The sequence below is a fragment of the Callithrix jacchus genome, chromosome 17 (genome assembly GCF_049354715.1).
Source record: "Callithrix jacchus isolate 240 chromosome 17, calJac240_pri, whole genome shotgun sequence".
Classification (NCBI taxonomy): Eukaryota; Metazoa; Chordata; class Mammalia; order Primates; family Cebidae; genus Callithrix; species Callithrix jacchus.
In genome coordinates this window covers 49,692,036-49,711,011 of record NC_133518.1, presented here as the reverse complement: position 1 = coordinate 49,711,011, position 18,976 = coordinate 49,692,036, and the positions used below count along the sequence as shown (strand labels likewise).

At 40.4% G+C, this 18,976-nt stretch overlaps 2 protein-coding genes across 16 annotated transcripts in view; one reads left to right on the top strand and one right to left on the bottom strand.

Annotated features, from left to right (window-relative positions):
- Window positions 1-1,120: 1,120 nt before the first annotated feature.
- ANAPC13 (anaphase promoting complex subunit 13) lies at window positions 1,121-9,011 on the bottom strand. Of its 4 annotated transcripts, none has more exons than XM_054247149.2 (3): window positions 7,997-9,011; window positions 6,182-6,307; window positions 1,121-2,157 (listed from the first exon to the last, which is right to left on the bottom strand). In XM_054247149.2, the coding sequence occupies exons 2-3, from the start codon at window positions 6,278-6,280 to the stop codon at window positions 2,032-2,034; spliced, it is 225 nt and encodes a 74-aa protein (XP_054103124.1). In that variant the 5' UTR covers window positions 6,281-6,307; window positions 7,997-9,011; the 3' UTR covers window positions 1,121-2,031. The 4 variants fall into 4 exon arrangements, with proteins under 4 accessions (XP_054103124.1, XP_002759645.1, XP_008982031.1 ...); XM_002759599.7 differs by having other exon boundaries at window positions 8,960-9,011; XM_008983783.5 differs by having other exon boundaries at window positions 8,466-8,689.
- Window positions 8,747-18,976, top strand: part of CEP63 (centrosomal protein 63) — an 87,613-nt gene continuing 77,383 nt past the window's right edge. For 5 of the 12 annotated variants that reach the window (XM_078354182.1, XM_078354181.1, XM_008983797.5 and 2 more), the window contains exons 1-2: window positions 8,747-9,190; window positions 17,992-18,060. In XM_078354182.1, the coding sequence (XP_078210308.1) occupies window positions 8,874-9,190; window positions 17,992-18,060 (386 nt within the window). In that variant the 5' untranslated portion in view covers window positions 8,747-8,873. Of the gene's footprint in view, window positions 9,191-9,232; window positions 9,627-10,780; window positions 10,852-12,181; window positions 12,220-17,991; window positions 18,061-18,976 lie in introns of those variants that run through there. The other 7 variants (XM_078354184.1, XM_078354187.1, XM_078354186.1 and 4 more) reach the window with 4 other exon arrangements.

The window sequence follows — 18,976 nt, the reverse complement described above, 5'->3', positions numbered from 1 at the left end:
CCTATCCTGTTTCCCTCACAGGTTTCTTGTGAAAGCACCTCAATAAATCACTTGCACAAGAAGTCTCTGCCTCAGGCTTGGCTTCTGGGAACCCAATCTAAGCCACATCTTTTATTTTTCCTTCCTAGAATATGACCCAAATAGAAACCATGTGCTTGTACGGCTATTGGTTTAATGCCCGTCTCCCCAGCTGAAGGCTCCATGAAGGCAGAGGCCATGCTTACTTTGTTCGCTGCTGTATTCCCAGTGTCAGGCATGGTGCCTCCCACAGAGAAAAGCAATATGCAGGCAGGACCAGTGGGTCACACAGCCTCTTGGCCTCCCTCTGCAGAGACTTTCCTTTCTGCGTATTTTGGTACAGACGGTTGAAGAAAGCTACCCTGTAACAGCAACTTAGCATTTCTTGTGCCCATCATTCTCAAGCCAGTCCTAGATAGATTTCAAAGCCCTGGTTGACAAAATCTGACTAGCCCAGATTAGGTCACCTAATTCCTGATACGATGAACTACAGTTCTGGCACCATAACACAAGTTACGAACTTGCCCAAAGAGGGTATTCCTGGGGATGGGGCAGTTCTCAGATGAGTGTCATAGACACAAACCAACCGCTGTCTTACAGGCATCACATTCTGATTCAGCAGAAATCAAGAATAGCTTTCATATTTTACTGGCCTACTAATATTCCAGGGAAAGGCTGGGCAGGATTCACATGAACATTTGTCAAGTTCCTAGATGTTAGTGTCTGAGAGATTACATATCACAGGTAAACACATGTTCATTTCACAAGAATGTGAAAGAATGGTAGCATTCTAGGTACTTTACTTGTTTGAAAAGCTTTTCCTGTTGGTATAATTTTATTTTTTAAACATCATAATTCTCTTTTCTATTAGGTTGTCTTTCTTTGCTTATTGAAGGGACTGGTGCCTTGGAGCCTTGATTCTGAAGATGAATGCCTTCCAGGCAGAACTACTGATGCAGAGAGAAGAAATCAGCCTGGATGTGTGTGCACTATAAGATAGCCGTGAAAATCATGTTTCTGATTGAAAACATGAAATAAGTTCATTTGTTTTTTCATGTATCTCTTCCTCCTAAAGGCTAGGTAAACAAAAAGACCCAGCATAAAAAGGATGAGAAGAGATTTTAGTTATTTAGTATTTTCAGAGTTTCAACAAGGGATACAGATACAAGTAGCCAGGGCTGCTTCTCACAGAGTTCAAATCTAGGGAGAGAACATGAAAGACACTGTTTACCAGGCAAATAATTCCAGGAAATAAATATACATGAATGTGTTTTTGAAAATACAGGTTCTTCTACAAATGTGTAAATAAATGCTGATTCCACAGTGGTGTGGTTATATCTGAACGGGCTTTGAGAAAATAAGAAATGCCATTACTGAATAAAACTAGTGGTCCACCTAGCCAAAGATCCTTTCCAGCAGCATAAATGGAAGTTTTAGGGAGAACAGAGGTAACCGTCAGATATCTTTCTAACCTGTAAATTCATCCAAAGTTTGAAAATACCACGAAGAATCTTAGGAGTGCCAGTAACCAAAGAATGGAGTATCTGCATATCACAACATCTACAGGCTAAATCCACTCTGAATGCTTCTCACTGTGGGGGAGTATGAGAAGTTCATAATTCTCCTAGTGTCTGCTTCCTTTTTCTTCGCCTTTCCCTCTCATACCTCCAATCACTTGTGTTACAGGACACACCTAAATAGCTGGAAGGTGTTAAACTTTGACGGCAAAGCAAAAATCAGAGGTAAAGGCAAATGTTTAACCAATCATGTTCAAATACAAGCTACTCAATGAAAAGTTTTTAAAGAGCCAAATATTCAGCGTTACTGAGAAATCTATTTCTCATTTCTCATTCTGATGAACATTTTCACATTGCACTTTGCTACCACAAACTAAAACGGTATACATTTTTGAGTGCTGATTTATTACTCAAAGATTTGAAGTAGGAGACTGAAACAAAACATTTTTTATCTGTGTACTTTTAGAAAATTCGTCCGCAGGAAAGGAGCCAAGTGTCAGTTTCCAATGGGGGGCACGTTCTCATGGAGGTACTGTAAAGCTAAGTCTGTCCACTTCATTTCCTGTTCTTTGACAGATTCTGTGGTGCCACCATTGTCTTGTTCCGGTTCAGGAAGCTCATTCTGAAAAGGTACAATGGAAATTCAAAACAGCAATATATTCTGCATTTTCTTGAACTCAAGAACACTTAGAGTTAAGGCTTGTGAGTTCCTAGGAACAGGCAATATAATTGATATGTGTATTCTAAAGAAAGAGCTGAAATCATACATGTGAGAAAAATATCAGAAGTATCATTCAAACATGGCCTGGGCCTTCTTCAGTGGGGAATGATGGGCATTTTGACTCTGACATTTGTGAAGGAGGCAGTGTGGAAGAAGGGTTAAGGGCAGAGGCTTTTGGAAGCCAACTTAGGATACAAGACCACAACTTTCCCATTTGCTGGGTTACTTGGGCCAGGTATACAAACCCTTGGGGACTTTGCTTCCTCCTTGGCAAATGGGAGGAAAAAAAGAGCCATCACTTCATAGGACTGCTGTAAGGATTAAGTGAGGTAATCTAGATAAGTGCTGAGCACTGTGTAGGGTACCCAGTGCTCAAAGAATATTTGCTATGATTAGTAGTGGCTAGGAACACTGAGAAGAGCCAATACTAAATCTTCTTTTGGGGGGAATGTGCTTTAAAAGAATACTAGTTTGCTGGCATATTCCTTAGACATAAGAAATGTATCAAAAAAAATTACCCTGGATCTCACAGGTGTGTATTATAATTAAAATGGAGGTGGTGCAGAAAATACTGAAAATGCAACTAATAGATGAGACCTCCCCCTAGTGGTGGAGCACGGCAACAAAAAAACACAAGTGACCAATTCACACCCTACCAGTAATTTTCTTAAAATGGTTAAGTCATGGGGTACACTTACTGTGGAATCTGCAATCAAGTACTTATATTTTAAATTTAAATGTATTACTACTGAATCTCTACTTTGTAACAGAGTTCACCGATACCAATATATTTCAATTATCTTAATTTATGTTTTGTTTCATGCTTAGCAAACTGTTATGTAATATCCAGACTTAAAATTTTCCACTAGATTCTAATTTCCAGTATGTGAATGTTTTCCCCTTTAACATCATGCTCAATATATATTAAATGATATTTACTTATCTATATTTGAATCACATACATCTTGTTCTATAAGAGATTCAGACATACTTGAACAGATTGAAAGAGCTATCATTTATTGTAAAGCAGTAATATATTATCCTTAACTTAACAAGAAAGCTCAGTCCTAATAATTACTTATAGATGACAAAAATTAAACAGGTCCTTAGTTAATGAATTATTTAATTCAGAAGCAGGCAACTTGGCTTAATTTCTTCCTATCTGTGGTATGCTTTCTAAAATAATGTGTCTTTCATTTGGTGTCTACTGTTCCTTGCAATAAATGCCAACATATAAAATTGCATATATGACTGGGAAACAAAAATAAATGTATCATAAACACAACCATCTGTTATGGTGTAGTGTAAAAATGCCCTTAGTTCTTTGCAGCTACTCTTATCAAAAGGTGAAATCTATTTCCCCAATTTTGGATTTGGACTGGCTCTGAGAGTTGTTTTGGCCAAAAGAATGAAGCTGTAATGCCAGTGGGCCAGTTCTTTGCCTAAGCTCCATGAAGCTCTGTGGTTTCCTCTTAGGCTGCCCTTGGAACCCTGAGACTGAGAAGTCTGGGCCAGCCTGTTGGATACCAGAGACCATGGTCTAGTCACCCCATCACCCAGTGGACAGCTTGCTAACTGCCAGACATGTGAGACAGGCCTAGAGTACCCAGCCTCCAGACAGTCTGCTGGCCGCCTGCACAACACAAGCAGGCCCGGCAGGGATCCATGGAGCTGGCGCAGACTAGAAGTCCCGACCAGCTGAGCTATACAATAATGAAATAAACAGTTATTCTTTTAAGCCACAAGTTTTAGGGTGATTTGTTATGCAGCAAACCTAACTGGCATACACATTGCCTTAGAATCACAAGACAAGCGAAAGGTATGAATTAGCAGCAGGGCCAAGCCAAGTTCACTTGGAAGTCAGCAGGGAAACTTCCCTCTCCTTCATCCTCTGCCACACAAATGTTCTCCAATCTGTGCGGCAAATTTCTCCAGAATTGGATGTCTCCTTTATTTTCTTGACTTTGTTCAGGCCCTCCTCCCTTGCCTAGACCACTGTAATAGCTTGCCAATGGGTCTCACTTGCTCCTTTCTCCATGTCACACCATCTCTAACAATGCTGCTAAACTGACTTTCCAAAAGCCAAATCTGAGCATAGCACTCTTTTCTTTTTTTGAGATGGAATCTCACTATCGCTCAGGCTGGAGTGAAGCGGCACGATCTTGGCTCGCTGCAGCCTCTGCCACCTGGGTTCAAGCAATTCTCCTACCTCAGGCTCCTGAGTAGCTGGATTCCACCGTGCCTGTCTAATTTTTGTATTTTTTAGTAGACGGGGTTTCCTCATCTCATACCCAGCGCTTTGGGTGGCCTCATGATCCACCTGCCTCAGCCTCCCAAATCGCTGGGATTACAGGTGTGAGACACCGTGCCCGGCCCAATCTTGCTTTTAAGACCATTTATCCTGAGGACGAGGTCTAAGTGTGGTATCAAATACCACTCTCAATCTGATCCAAGCTCAACTTTTCAGCCTACTTATGTGACAAATGTATTCTACATCCACACTGAATGACTCACCATCTTCTGAAGCCTTTCAAACCGCTGGACCTTTACACATATGTCCCCTCTGCTGCAGTACCCTTGTCTACCTCCACGAAACTTCTGGTCCTTCCTTATGACCCAGATTAAACTTGACATTCTCTCAGAAGCCTTTCTGATGCCCACAAGGCAGTCACTTCCTATATGATGTGGCTGTTCATGCTCCCACTTAGAATATTTATTATTATAATTACTTACTATAAATGTTGCCTTTCTAGACTCCTCAGGAGAAGAAACTATATCTTATGTTCACAGCCTTATGGCACACAGTAGGCTTCAAAAAAATGCTTGTCAAATGAATGAATGAACAGGATTTGGAACTTTCCAGACCTAGGCATATGATATAGGAAGTCCTACTTATCTGCTACCAGACTTTGGGCAATTTCCCCTTTCTGATCCTATTCTTTTCCTGTAAAATGGGAATAATAGCACCTCCGTCACAGGGTTGTTTTAAGAATTAGAGATAATATATATTTTCAACCTCAGTCCATGGCATAAAACTGGTATTTGATAAATGACACTTATAATTCTTATTATGCTCTCTCTTTTGACTATTTTCCTAGGCTTGAACTAAGCTATGACTCATTATTTGCTATGTATATTATTCATTGAACATATTACTATGTCTTATTCTTAAATGAAAATATGGGTAAACTCTCATTTCTTTGGAAACAGCAGCAGCAGATATTCTAACTGTAAATTATATTTTATTTAATACTAACTACTCTTCTCAGAGCAGCTGGCATGCTTTAAAGAAAAAGTCCCTTGTTTTCCTTTTTTTAGGTCTCTATGACTTAAGTGGGATTTTTAATAAACATCTGTATAAACAACTTTTGGATCACTTACTACATAAGGTTTAACAAAGTCCTTGCAGCACATTTTCCAAAGATAAAGAAGAGTATTCCAGAAGGCTGCTGGCCTAAATGCAAGAGTACCCAGGTATCTGCTGAATATTTTCCAGGGATCCTAAGACAGGTATATGCTCCAAGAACGTGAGTTTCTAAAAATGCCAAGGGACTGATGAGCCACAGGCAGCGAAGTAAGAAACAGAGCTCATATGCTGCTGCTTCTTGCTCCTCCCATCTTGCACATTAAACTCTCATTATTTGGTTTCTCTGGTTTTCGTGTGGTGGACAGAACATGGCTCAGAAAATCTGGGCTCTATCCTGACATGAATCCTAACTGATCTGGCCATGTTAGCTCCCTGAACGACATTTTTTTCTTCAAATAAAGCATACGACTAGATGCTCTCCAGAGGCTTCTAGAGTTGGAGAACTCCACAGCTTTGATTTGTTTGCCACACTAGTTTATCTTCCATTGATATCCCTCCTCCACTAGTTACTGCCAGATCAATACCTTTAACCCATCCTCAGCTCAAATCATAACCTACCAGTGGTATTGCGACATCCTCATAAGGCAGCTTGTCTTCTCGCCAAGCATCATCAATCAAATCCAAGATCCTTCCATCTCTCTGAACCTCACTGTCCATTTTCCTGCAGCTTTGATCTTGTCAAATCTGAAAGCCAAAGAGGTTATTTCTTAAACATGAAGACTGAAGAGATGGTATAACCCACTATTAGGATTCTCCAGGCTTCTTAGCCTGAGGCCATCTTTTGGAAAGAGGTTCATTTTCTCATATGGGCTGGGTGACTACTTTGATCACAGTTCCTCTCTCCAAGCCCAGCTGATATGTACTTTTTAGTGTATATTGGACAGACATGGACCAATTGACAGACCAGTGTCATAGAGTGTGACAGGAGAGCAACATATTCTTAACCGAGGCCCTCAAATATGACTATGTTGCATCTAAATGTAGCCCTTCTCTGCTAACTTGAACGTTCACCTTTTCCTGTTTGTGATGCCTTTGATGAGTCCCTGATTGATAATGGCCTGCTAAGTTTCCTTGCTAGCCCCTGGCTCAAACCTCAGCATTCTTAGGCACAGGAGCCACATGAACACACTGGAAAGGAAACTGCTTCCTTCCCTAAAACAGCACCCTGGCTGAGATCTGAACAAAGCACTTCTAGGTGAACAACAGTGGGAGAACCTGACACTGCTCAAGTTTCTCCAGTTTCTGTTTCCCTATGGGGTAGCTCCTTCCTCTTAATTCTTAATGCTACACTCCCTTCAATTTCTGGCCCAAATGGTCAGGCTGCTTATTTAGCTCCTTGGCCATGGCTGATATCCCATTTTTCTCCAAAACTGCTATAATCTAATCCAAAAAGCTGGCTAGCTTGGAGGATACTTTTGGATTCCCTGTTTCCAAGGTTGGGCCCTGACTCATCATAGGCATCATCCTATGGGTGCTCCCTGCTACTAAGTGACAATCCAAAAAGTCTGGAAGCCACTGGCACCAAAGATATTCTCAGTTTCTGAGACTATGGAGATTCACAGAAGAAGCAATTTTGGGGAAGCAGGGTGGAACCCACCACCTGGAGGTACTTTTTTCAGAGCTCGGCCTGGATGCTCTTTTAAGGAATAAAGCCATTTCCTTTACAAGCTCAACTTCAGACATTGCCTTGCCTTGAGGATTTGTACAACTCTGGTCTGTAGTTGGTCCCTTCGTATACTCCACCTCAGTGTCATCTCAGTATGTTCATGAGCTCCTGTGCTTAGGAATGCTGAGGTTTGGGCCAAAGCAGGTGGAAGCTTTTGTAAAAATGGCTCACAGACGTCCCCCATAGGGTAACTGCAAGGTATTCCTACTCCTTGGCAAAAATTATACACAGATTGGTATGGGCAAGGGTTCTTACCCCCATGATAAGGATCTGGGCAAAAGTTAAGCAAAATGTGTCTTGCTACTTCTATCACCGGTGAGCCAGGTGAGGTCTTAATTAATCCAGTACTCAATAATTAACCCAGTACTACCCAGTGGATAACTCAAAGCAAGACGAAGTTTTGGTTATACTTTCGTAGTCCCCGTCTTACAAGAGCTCCCCACTTTTGTGCTGCTACTCCTTCGTCCTTGCTGCTCTGTCCCCTGGGATACCCTTCTCACTTTCCTCAGCTGATCCAAACATTTCCCCAGGCCCACACAGATTTTCCACCTTTTAATACAATTTTCTCAAATCACTTGAGCTTCATAGGCCTTCTATCCTTGAACTCCTGTTTCTTGTCCTAACTTAATCTACTAAACAAGCTAGGTCAGCTTTGTGATAACTGCTCAGGTATTATTGTCTCCAACTGTTAAGGGTACATTTTTTACCCATGATTTCTTAGATCTTTCCACAGTTTGGCCTCAATCTTTGTCACCTGTCCCTTCACCAAACACCTCCAACCATGTCACATTTTCCAGCCTTGGCAATTAAAATCCCCTTTTCCACATCACTAATGCTACTCTTCCTTTCAAGATTAAAGCAGGCGTCAGCTCTTGAAGATCAACATCCCATTTCCAGGGTTAGATGCAAAGGTGCCTTCACTCATAAGGGACCGGAAGGATCGGAAGCATCAAGACAATCAATGCCCAGGGCACAGTCACCGTCCCAAGTACTCGTCACACAGCACGACCACTGTTTCCTGAACAAACTTTTCTTACGTTACAGTCCCAATGCTTGCAATGTTCTTTTTTTCTCTTCCTTTTTATTCCAGTGAACCTCTAAAAATCTTAGGTCCCAGGGAGCTTCCTGTAGGAGGCCGCCTCCAAACCCCAGGCTGAGCGCGGTCCTAGTACCTACCCCTCCAAGGATCGCACAGTTCCCTGAGCACACAGCAGGGCACCAACTGGGGAGTTTGTCACACAGCCCAGATGTATTTCTTTCCAGACACGCGGTGCCAGCGTTTCCCAGGACAGAAGAATGTCTTAACAATCTCTATGTATTATATATATATAGCTTCGTAAACATGTATTTATTGAAGTCAAGGCTGGAAAGCCTTGTTCCTCGCTAGAAATGAGCCTCGCAGGCCACCACCGTCAGCGCCGTACGTGAAGCCGCCCGTCAGCTGCGGCTTCCGGCCTAAGGCAGGAGGTGCCAAACGTGGAAGCGCGGATGGGGAAGTCTGGAGGCGCCACCCAATTCCCTTTCCTCCCGACACAACGTGCAGTAAGGGAAATAGTTATGAGTTTAAAGTGACGACCTCAGCCGATGGGAATACGGGAAAGTCCGACACTGAGAAACGAACGCATTTCTGCGCCCCCAAGACCTAGACCAGGGTCGCTGGAAACCCTTACCAGCATCCAGCACACAGCAGCTGGCGCTTCCTCCGGCCACGCCCTCAGCATCACTAGTCCCCACGCTCTTCCCTCGGATTCCCGGATGTGGGTGAGTCCATTTGCTTGCGGGCCGGGGAAGTCTGAAGGAGAGTTTCAATTAAAAGTGTGGGGGCAGTGGGCGGGACGAACGCGCCGACAGAGGCTGGTAGTATGCTCGGCGGTGGCGCGCGTGCGCTGCGCCGGCCTGAGGTAACGGCGGGAAAAGTTCGGGGGCGCGCTTGTCGCAGCTTTGTAACCGCTTGTGCGCACGTCGGACGGGCAAGGGGCGGGCGTGCCCTGGTCTGGAGGCGGCCCATGCTGCCGTGGTGACCCTGGCTTCGTGGCCTCATAGCTTGCGGCTGGTTCCCGCCACAGCCTGCGAGTCACCAGGCGCGTCCCAGCCGGCTCGGGTCAGCCTCCGAGACCCGCCCCTCGACCTTACCTGCTGCGCCACGCAGACCAGCGGAGTCGGGCTTGGCGCTGTCGGGCATGGCGCCGTCCGGCGCGCGGGTTCGGCTCTGCCAGGTGGTCAGCCCTTCCGCGGAGACCGGGCGGTGGGGGTCACCTCGGAGGGTGGCCAGGGGGGCCGGCGTGCTGCGGCCAGGACTCACTTTGCCCGGCGGACCCACCATCCCTTTCAGCGCAGGTACCCCAGCGCCGCCTCCCTGCCGGGGCTGCTGTGTAGCTAACGCTGTTGGGACTACTTCATTCATCTCACAGGGGACCTGCTCATTCACTTGAAGACAGTACATCTAGGCTTATAATGTGGTTTTTCTTATGTCCCTTACGACATCAGGAAGATGAGTGCGATGTCAGATACTAGTCATCTTTTATACTTTCAGCACCGTACACTAATATGCATAAAATAGTTTTCCCTGAGCCTTATGTCCGATTAAACTGATTAAAAGAATTTTTTCCTTTGAAGAAGCAGTATTGTAGGGTAGGAACGCGTATTTATACGGTTCCTCATGTGTTAGCTTTTATTAGACAAGAAGAAATCATAAGGATCATTAATTAGATTTCTGTTAGTTGTAGCTTAATGATATACTAAAGTGTGTATATTATTTGGAATGCAGTATGATTTGTAGATCGATCTTGCCTTTTGACTGTAGTTATCAGTGATCAGGTAGTAAAAAAAGGCTCTGAAATTAAAATGAGGTAGAGATTTATAAACAAGCGCACTGCCTTTTAAAATATATGTAGATTCAAATCTAAAAGCTGTAAAAATTAATGTTGATTGTACTGATGCCATTTCCTCTCGTTAAAAGGTGAAAGACCTTTTCTTAGTTTTTTCTGTTCTCATTTATGTTGTGCTGGCAGATGGTGACAGCATCAGTAGTCGACTCTGTCATAGCTTCCTGCTTTCAAAAAATGTCTACTTGACTTGAAATTCAGCTAAAGCCAACATTGACATAAGGTTTCAGGAACTGAATCTCTGATCTCTATGTTATTTTAGCCCCCCCCCAGCTAGGTTTTTTTCAGTTTTACAAAGCCACAATACTGTCATTAAACGTATACAAATTAATAAAAATTCCCTAATGTCAATATCTAGTTAGATTCCGAATTCTTCAACTCTCTCCTAAATGTCTTCTTACAGTTAGCTTGTTTGAACCAAAATCCCACGTCTGCCTGTTACCTTTGGGTGATACACATTTGACATTTTTTAATCAATAACAGTTCCCACATAGCTATAGCTATAGGACTGGCCCTTATTTTTCCTTGCAGTTCTAAATTTAGCAGATTGCATTGCACAGTATCTTTTAACACGTATCTGTGTTGCCTTTATGTCCTCTAAACCAGGGTTTCCCGACCCCGGGGCCGCAGAGCACTACGGTCCGTGGCCTGTTAAGAACCTGGCTATAGAGCAGGAGGTGAGTGGCAGGAGAGTGAGCATCACCTACCACCTGAGCCCTGCCTCCTGTCAGATCAGCCATGAGGTTAGATTCTCCTAGAAGCACACCCCTATTGTGAATTACGCAGGCGAGGAATCTAGGTTGCACGCTCCTTATAAGAATCACTAACTATTGGGAGGCTGAGGCGGGTGGATCACGAGGTCAAGAGATCATCGAGACCATCCTGGTCAACATGGTGAAACCCCGTCTCTACTAAAAACACACACAAAAAAATTAGCTGGGCATGGTGGTGCGTGCCTGTAATCCCAGCTACTCAGGAGGCTGAGGCAGGAGAATTGCCTGAACCCAGGAGGCGGAGGTTGTGGTGAGCCGAGATCGCGCCATTGTACTCCAGCCTGGGTAACAAGAGCGAAACTCTGTCTCCAAAAAAAAAAAAAAAGAATCACTAACTAATGCCTAATGCTCTGAGGTGGAACAGTTTCATCCTGAAACCATGTCCCTAACCATGTCCATGTGTATTATTCATATTAGTCAAGAAGTGGTTTGGCCATTTCCCCCAAACAACATTTCATATGAATTTTCACAAAAAAAAAAAAGACAAAATATGTTATTTTCACCCTGTCGGTGGAAAAATTCTTCATGAAACAGGCCCCTGGTGCCAAAAAGGTTGAGGACCACTGCTCTAAACCAGTAGTTAGATGTAGAATTGCACTGTCCAGTATTTTAGCCACTAGCCAGCTGTGGCTAGTTTAATTAAGTGAAATAAAATTAAAAATTCAGTTCCTAACTTGCATTAGCCACATTTTAAGGGCTCAATAGCCACAAATTGCCTAGTGACTACTCTTTGAACAGTGCAGTTATAAAATATTTTCATAATTGCAGAAAGTTCTGTTGAACAGCACTGATCTAGAAGCCTGATCAAATTTCACCCTTGTTTTGTTTTGTTTTTGGGATAGTTGGGGAAGTGGGCAGAAAATTTCACAGGTGATGCAATATACTTCCTATTTCATTAATGATCAGGTAAGCAGTGTCTGAGTTGTTTCTCCTTTTATGATGTTAACATTAAACATTATGTTGGGTTTAGGTGTAGTTAGCTCCATCCACCCACAGTGAAATTCCCCAAGACTCTCACTTCATGGTGAAGTCCTTTTGTGGGGTTATATTGCCTGTATCAGTTATTGCATTAGGGGTTGCAAAGTAGTGATTATCTAATTCTATTATTTCTTCAATATTTATCAGCTGAGAATCTTTTATGATGAACTTTGTCTTATCAGCTGTTTGACCACATTAAAATACAATTTGTACAGGAAAGGCAAGAAAAATGCTTATTCTTTCCCTCTATTTTCAGACTACAGTAATGAGTTGGTGGCCTAGCAACCTCCAAAGGTAACCAAGAGGGTTTTTGCCTTTTTGTAAACCTATCATCATGCACTTATAGACTTTGTAATATAGTTTAACTGTTTCAACATATGGCAATTGTGTTGTTAATACTTAAATTGTTTCATCTTTGGCCAGTGGGAGTGCCTTAAAGTTGGCTCCTATTCTATTTGATATGACCAATCATATCAAATAGAATAGGTAATTTTCTTGCTTTCTGGTATATAATTTTCCTTGCTCATTTACAGATTTCTGGTCTTCAAAGAGTCCTGGTTCTTTTGAGTCTGAGATAGTATTTGGAGACCACAGTCTAGATGTGAGAGGTGTTGTTGCTACTAGGTTAGTCATTGGTTCTAGGATTTATAGTGGCCAGAGTTAGAAAATATCATATGTTAAAAAGCAAATATGCAGAGTTCGCATTGTTTCCAACATTTAACATTTAATTTTCCAAAATTTAAACTTAATTTTACAGTTTTTCCCACATATTTATGTTTGTATCTTTTTTTGCTGAAAATCTTGGTACCTAGTGCCATTAGTAGAATTAGTTTTTTTCTTCATCCCATGTCATATATCTGTCTTGAGTTAGCAGCCCATTTTATTATTATCAATTATTATTATTTTTTATTATCAATATGATTCCTGAGTAGTGCTTAGGATTTCTTTGCAATTCTCTTTTACCTTTACTTTATATGTCTCTGGGGAAGTGTATAGTAAAATTACTGTGTTTTAAAGGCATATGAAGTAATTTATTGTGTAGTTAATCTGTCAGCTTGATATCTAGTTGGTAGTTGATTTATTTTGCTTTCGATTTTTCAGTACTGCTTTTTCTCCCATTTTGATTTGTTTTATTATATGCAAAACCTTCGCATAATTCCCATAAAACAAGTGCCCATAAAACAATTTAGCTTTCATCTCTGTTTCTTCCACTCTACTTATTTTCCTTTTTTATAGATAATTGTTTTGACTAGTTTTGGGTCTATTCTTCCTTTAAAAAAACATGTACCTAAAAGCAAATATACATGGACAAACACACCTTTCTTTCTTAGATAAAATGTGGTATTATGTATACTGTTTTCCATCTTATGTTTTTCCCCTAGTGATTCCCTTAGCTCCCCTCCGTAGGAAAATGTAGAGATTGTTATTCCTTTTTACAGTTTCATAATACTCCATTGGTGGATGAATATTTGACTCATCCTCTTGGATAGATACCTGTGTTATTTTCTGCTATTACAAATAGTCCTGCAGTGAATATCCCTGTGTATATGTTGTTTTGCCAATGAACTTATAGGATACAGTCTTAAAAGTTGCAGCTGGGCACATGGCTCATGCCTGTAATCGCAGCACTTTGGAAGGCTGAGTTGGGCGGATCACAAGATTGAGAGATCGAGACTGTCCTGGCCAACATAGTGCAACCTCGTCTTTACTAAAAATACAAAAATTAGCTGGCGTGGTGGTCCATGCCTGTAGTCCCAGCTACTCAGGAGGCTGAGGCAGGAGAATTGCTTCAACCCCGGAAGCAGAGGTTGCCGTGATCCAAGATTGTGCTATTTCACTCCAGTGTGGCGACAGAGCAAGACTCCGTCTCAAAAAAAAAAAAGGTCTCGTTGGATAAAAGGGTAAATGCATATATCAGTTGTTAGATATTACTAAAGTCTCTATAGTAGTTGTATCATTTTGCATTCCTACCCATAATGTATATGAGTGCCTGTTGTCCCACAGCTTTGTCATTAGAGTATATTATCAAACATTTGATTTTTGGTTAATCTGATACAGAAGAAAGGGTAACTTATTGTAGTTTTAATTTGTATTTCTCTTATGCACAAGGTTGAACATCTTTTCATATATTTAAGGTCATTTGTATTTTTTGTGCACTGCATGTTTATATCTCTTGTCCATGTTTCTATAGATTTTTTTTTCCCTAATCTTTTATAAGCTCCTTATATATTTGGTAATTGTTTGTGGTAAAAGTTTCAAGTACTGTTGTCATTTGTCCTTTAACTTTGCTTATGGCATTTTTTCATGTAAAAGTTTGTTTTTATGTACTCCTTTTTTTCAGATTTTCTCATTATTCCTGGATTTTGAATTATACTTTTGACAATTTTTTAAAAACTTTAATATTTTGAAAAGTTTCTCTAATACCTTATTTACTGGTATCAGTTCAATTAGGAGCCTTTATGGAAAATGCTAAGTAATATCGATTGTTCATCACAACAGCTGTAGTTTACCGGCCATGGTATATCTGATACAACCATAGAGCTTTGTAATTACAGTAACACCAGGACAGGTAAAAGGACAGAGAGTATTGTTACTCTCCTTTAGACTCGAAGATTAGGCATATCCCTTCTCTTAGTATGTACACATGTATTCATAATTACGTCTGGAGTTTTTATTTTCCTCCTGTGTCCCGTTTGTGAATAATTTGGTCTTGGACATATACTCTGATATTTTTTCTGATCTGTAAAATGATAAGGTTAAATTAGAGGTCTGAAGTGCTTTCTGGCTCATAAAGTCTATGTTAATGAATTTAAAAGATTTGCCTATTATAAGAGATTCTATTTGTATTCTTTTTCCCTTAAATGTAAAGTGTGCTTTCCTTGTTTCCCACATTTGATGAAAAAGTTTATATTTCTTTTCACAATTCCAGGTTTCATTGATTTAAAACAACCTTCATTCCAAAGGAGAGTTAGAATTAATAAGTTCTGTTTGTTAATGTTTTGTTCTAACTGCAGAAATAAATAAGATAGTACCGATGGTAGAGGTATACATTTTCCATTTAATCACATTAGTATTACATGGTAGTGGTAAAGAGTAGCAGATTATCAAACAGTGTTTTAATTTGTATTTAAAATACTACAAAAAATATCTAATTTTACATTATTATATGGCACATGCAAAGAAGAAATCAAAATGACATAGTGTATAGAGTTGAATGAGGGTCAGGTTGGTTAGAAAAAGAATCAGTGATAATAGTTATGAGCAACTCGGATGACAAACATCCACAGAAAGTCAGCCCTTACTATTTGCCTGATTCTGAGAACTGATGGTGTTTGGCACTACTTAGGCAGGCGGTGAAGGTGTTATTAAAGAAATACATTGCACATTAGTAAGTTTATTTCTCATAGAGGATATTGCTGGTCTACTTCCTTCCAGGAATCTCTGTCTTAGGCCATTTTGATTTCTAAACTGGCAATATTTCTTATGTGACTTTTTCATTATTGTGCTGCTGCCACCTGGTGGCCACGGTAGGGATGTCGTACTTCAGTTTAATTTCTTTTTTTTTTTTTATTGCCAAGACACAATCCAAAAGATATGCTGATATATTTTAAGATATGGAATACCGTAAAATATATAAAGATTCTACATTGGTTGTGACTCAGTAGCCACACTGTCCAGGTTGAATCCAGGATGGTAATTTGTAGTTTATTACAGTCAAGTTTAAGCCTCAGTTTTCTCAAAGTAATAGTATCTGTCTTTTACGAGTGTTGTGAAGATTGATTTAGACAATGTGTACAAGTCAGCTGTTGAACATTCAATAACTTTTAACTTCTATCATAAGTATATTAACTATTAAATAAGTCATATAGAAAATATATTTATATTACTAAGTATATTAATATTTAAGAATTACATGACCTAAGTAAGTATAATTTTACTAGTGATAATTTTCAACAACTGTGCTAGCACTGTCACTAGGAATAGCACTTTCCTACATGTTAATAAGTATCCATGTATGGTTGTCAGGAGTGTGTGACTAACATTGGACATTTAATTGGTTATTAGAATCCATGAGAAAACGACGAAATCTTAGAGAATGTTTTCATGCCCTTCATTTTACAGATGTTAAAACAAGTCCAAGAATATAAAGCCAGTTAGCTGCAGAGTAGGACTGTATCCTGGGTGTCTGTCTATTACTGTGTAGACTATGTACTGCCTCCCACTTCTCCTGGAGTGGACCGAAACATGGAATCTTGGTTGCATTGTAATTTGATTGTGTTGTGATTTGAAAGTGGAATAGAACATAAGAACCTTTTTCTTTAGGTTTTTATTTTTGCAATTTTGGTGTGATATGTAGGATAAACCAACTAGAAAAAAAATCCTCCCTGTGACATTTGTGCATGAATAATATAATATTCAGCTTGTTAGTATCTTTAGAAATAGATGCAAATAAGGTGCAGTTTTCTCATTCTCTTCTGTATCTGTGGAACACCCTAGTCATGCTTTTCACTACATTTGTCACACTGGGAAAGCCTTTTTGGCTCATTTTTTCTGTCCCATACTAGACTATTAATACCTTCAAAAGGGCCATATGTTTCATCACTATATATCTGGTTGTTAGTAAACACTGAATTATGTGTTGAGTAAAACAAATCTACTTCTTACAGCAATTTAATTTTTAGATGAGGTTTAGCCCAGGGGCAGAAGCTCTACACCACAGTCTTGGATTATTGTCTAAAGGTTTAAAGAAAAAGCAGTTTCTCAGGAGTCAAAAGTGGGTTGACATTGAACACTTTGAAGATTTATGTAAAAGATGAGAAGCATACAGGACCTACTAATCAGCACTTCTGAGTTTAAGGGTCTTCTTTCTTTTCTCACTCTCACCTTTCTTTATGGTATATCTTACCCTTTATTTATTTAATTTATTTTTTTGAGATGCAGTCTTTCTCTGTAGCCCAGGCTGGAGTGCAATGGCATCATCTCGGATCGCTGCAACCTCCACCTCCCAGGTTCAAGCAATTCTCCTGCCTCAGCCTCCCAAGTAGCTGGGACTAGAGGTGCATGCTACCATATCCGGCTATTTTTTTTGTTTTATTTTTAATAGAGATGGGTTTCACCTTGTTGGCCAGGCTCGTCTCTAACCTCTGACCTCAAGTGGTCTCCACACCTGACCATATCTTGCCTTTTATATGGCAGTCTTCTGTCTCCCTTCTCCTTTTTCTCTAGTCCCCCAGAGAAATGACCCTTCATGTAGTCCTTCAGCTATGACCAGTTTGCATGGGGGAGAGGGTAGGTAAAAGAAGAAGGGGAGTTAAGTTCAGCCAAAAGAATCTGCCACATGCCATTTTGAAATGCTACATTGAGCTGTGGGGCTGCAGAGATGAATAAAATTGGTTTTCTGCCCTGGAGGGATGAATAGTCTAGTAAGGAAAAATAGTTTGTAAAAAACTCACTTCCAGTGTAGTGTAACTCCTGTGAAAGAACCTGTTAAGCATTAGGAGCAAATGAAGTGCAGAGGTGGGAGGGCCTTGTGGCTGCCTTTCAGTGTAGAGAGGATGTTGCAGGAAGCTCTGTGAGCCTATCTTCTGGGTCAAGCGGGCTTTCCCATGATGGACCAAAGAGTTTAATCTCAGTGTACTTCACACTTTTTATACTATCTCTTTTTTTAAAAAATGCTGAACTTTCCCTGTGACATGTGTGAACTCAATTTCTCATTTTGTAAGGGGGTTCATGTACTATCCCTCTACTAGAGAGATCCCATCTCCACCCCCGCCCAGCCATACATTACAAACTAGGCAAAGAACAGTGGGATATTTGATAGCAGTTGCATGGAGAAGGTGTCAACAGTAATTCAGATAATTTTAAATTATTCTGTTTTAGTCTGAAGTATATTGTTCCTAATATTCCTGAAGTGATACTCTTTGACTGCTTTTACAGTCATCTTAAGAAGTGCCGCATTTTCTCATTGTTACTTGTATGCTTTCATTCACATTCTTAAGATGTAAGTTAGAATGTTAGAATTGAAGAAATGAATTTTCTCATGACTGATATTTTTTTCTTTGTCAGTTGCCAAAACAAAGGGCATTTGGTGATGGAGGCTTTGTTAGAAGGAATGAAAAATCGAGGGCATGGTGGGTAAGTTTGCTCGTTTTTAATTTACTTTTTTGGTTGATATATAGTTGTACATATTTATAGGGTCCATGTGATACTTTGATACATACATATAATGTGTAATGAACAAATAAGGGTTTTTAGTATACCCATCAGCTCAAGCATTTATCTTTTTTGTGTTGGGAATAGTTCAATTCCTCTAGCTACTTTGAAATATATAGTAAATTGTTAAAATTTAAGGAACCTTACTGTGCTAGTCACTCTACTGTGCTAGTTATTTACTACTCACCTTACTGTGCTGTTGAACACTAGAACTTATTCTTCTACCTAACTGCATGTTTGTAACCATTAACCAAACATTCGTCACCCCCAACCCCTTCCCAGCCTTTGGTAACCATTATTCTACTTCCTACCTCCATCAGGTCAACTTTTTTAGACCCCACATATGAATGAGAACATGAGGTATTTGTCTTTCTGTGCCTATTGTTTTACTTAACATTATGACCTACAGTTTTATGCATGTTGCCGCAAATGACAGGGTTTCATTCTTTTTTATGGCTGAATAGTATTCCATTATGGATATCCATTTGCCATTGGACACTTAAGTTAATTCCATATCTTGGTTTTTGTGAATAGTGCCACGACAAACATGGGGGTATAAGTATCCCTTTCACATATTGATTTCCTTTCCTTCGGATGGATACCCAGTAGTGTGCTTTCTGGATCACATATGTTATGGGTGGTGAGAAGTCAGACATAACCCAAGTCTGTACATGTTTGTGTCTTTCTACAAGATCTGACTTTTATTCATGCTATTTCAGTCATAAAAGCCACAAGCTACATGGAGTTCCCGAGGAGGCAGTTCCCCCTAGTACCACCAGTTCATTTGATAGTCAGAGCCATAGGCATACAGGCTCAAGTCTCTCCACAACTCAGTCAA

Excerpts from the sequence above, each read along its gene's own strand:
- ANAPC13 (XM_054247149.2), bottom strand. The coding sequence starts at position 6,280 with ATGGACAGTGAGGTTCAGAGAGATGGAAGGATCTTGGATTTGATTGAT. Across the intron at positions 2,158-6,181 it reads AGGATGTCGCAATACCACTG|AATGAGCTTCCTGAACCGGA; the intron begins GTAGGTTATGAT and ends GTACCTTTTCAG.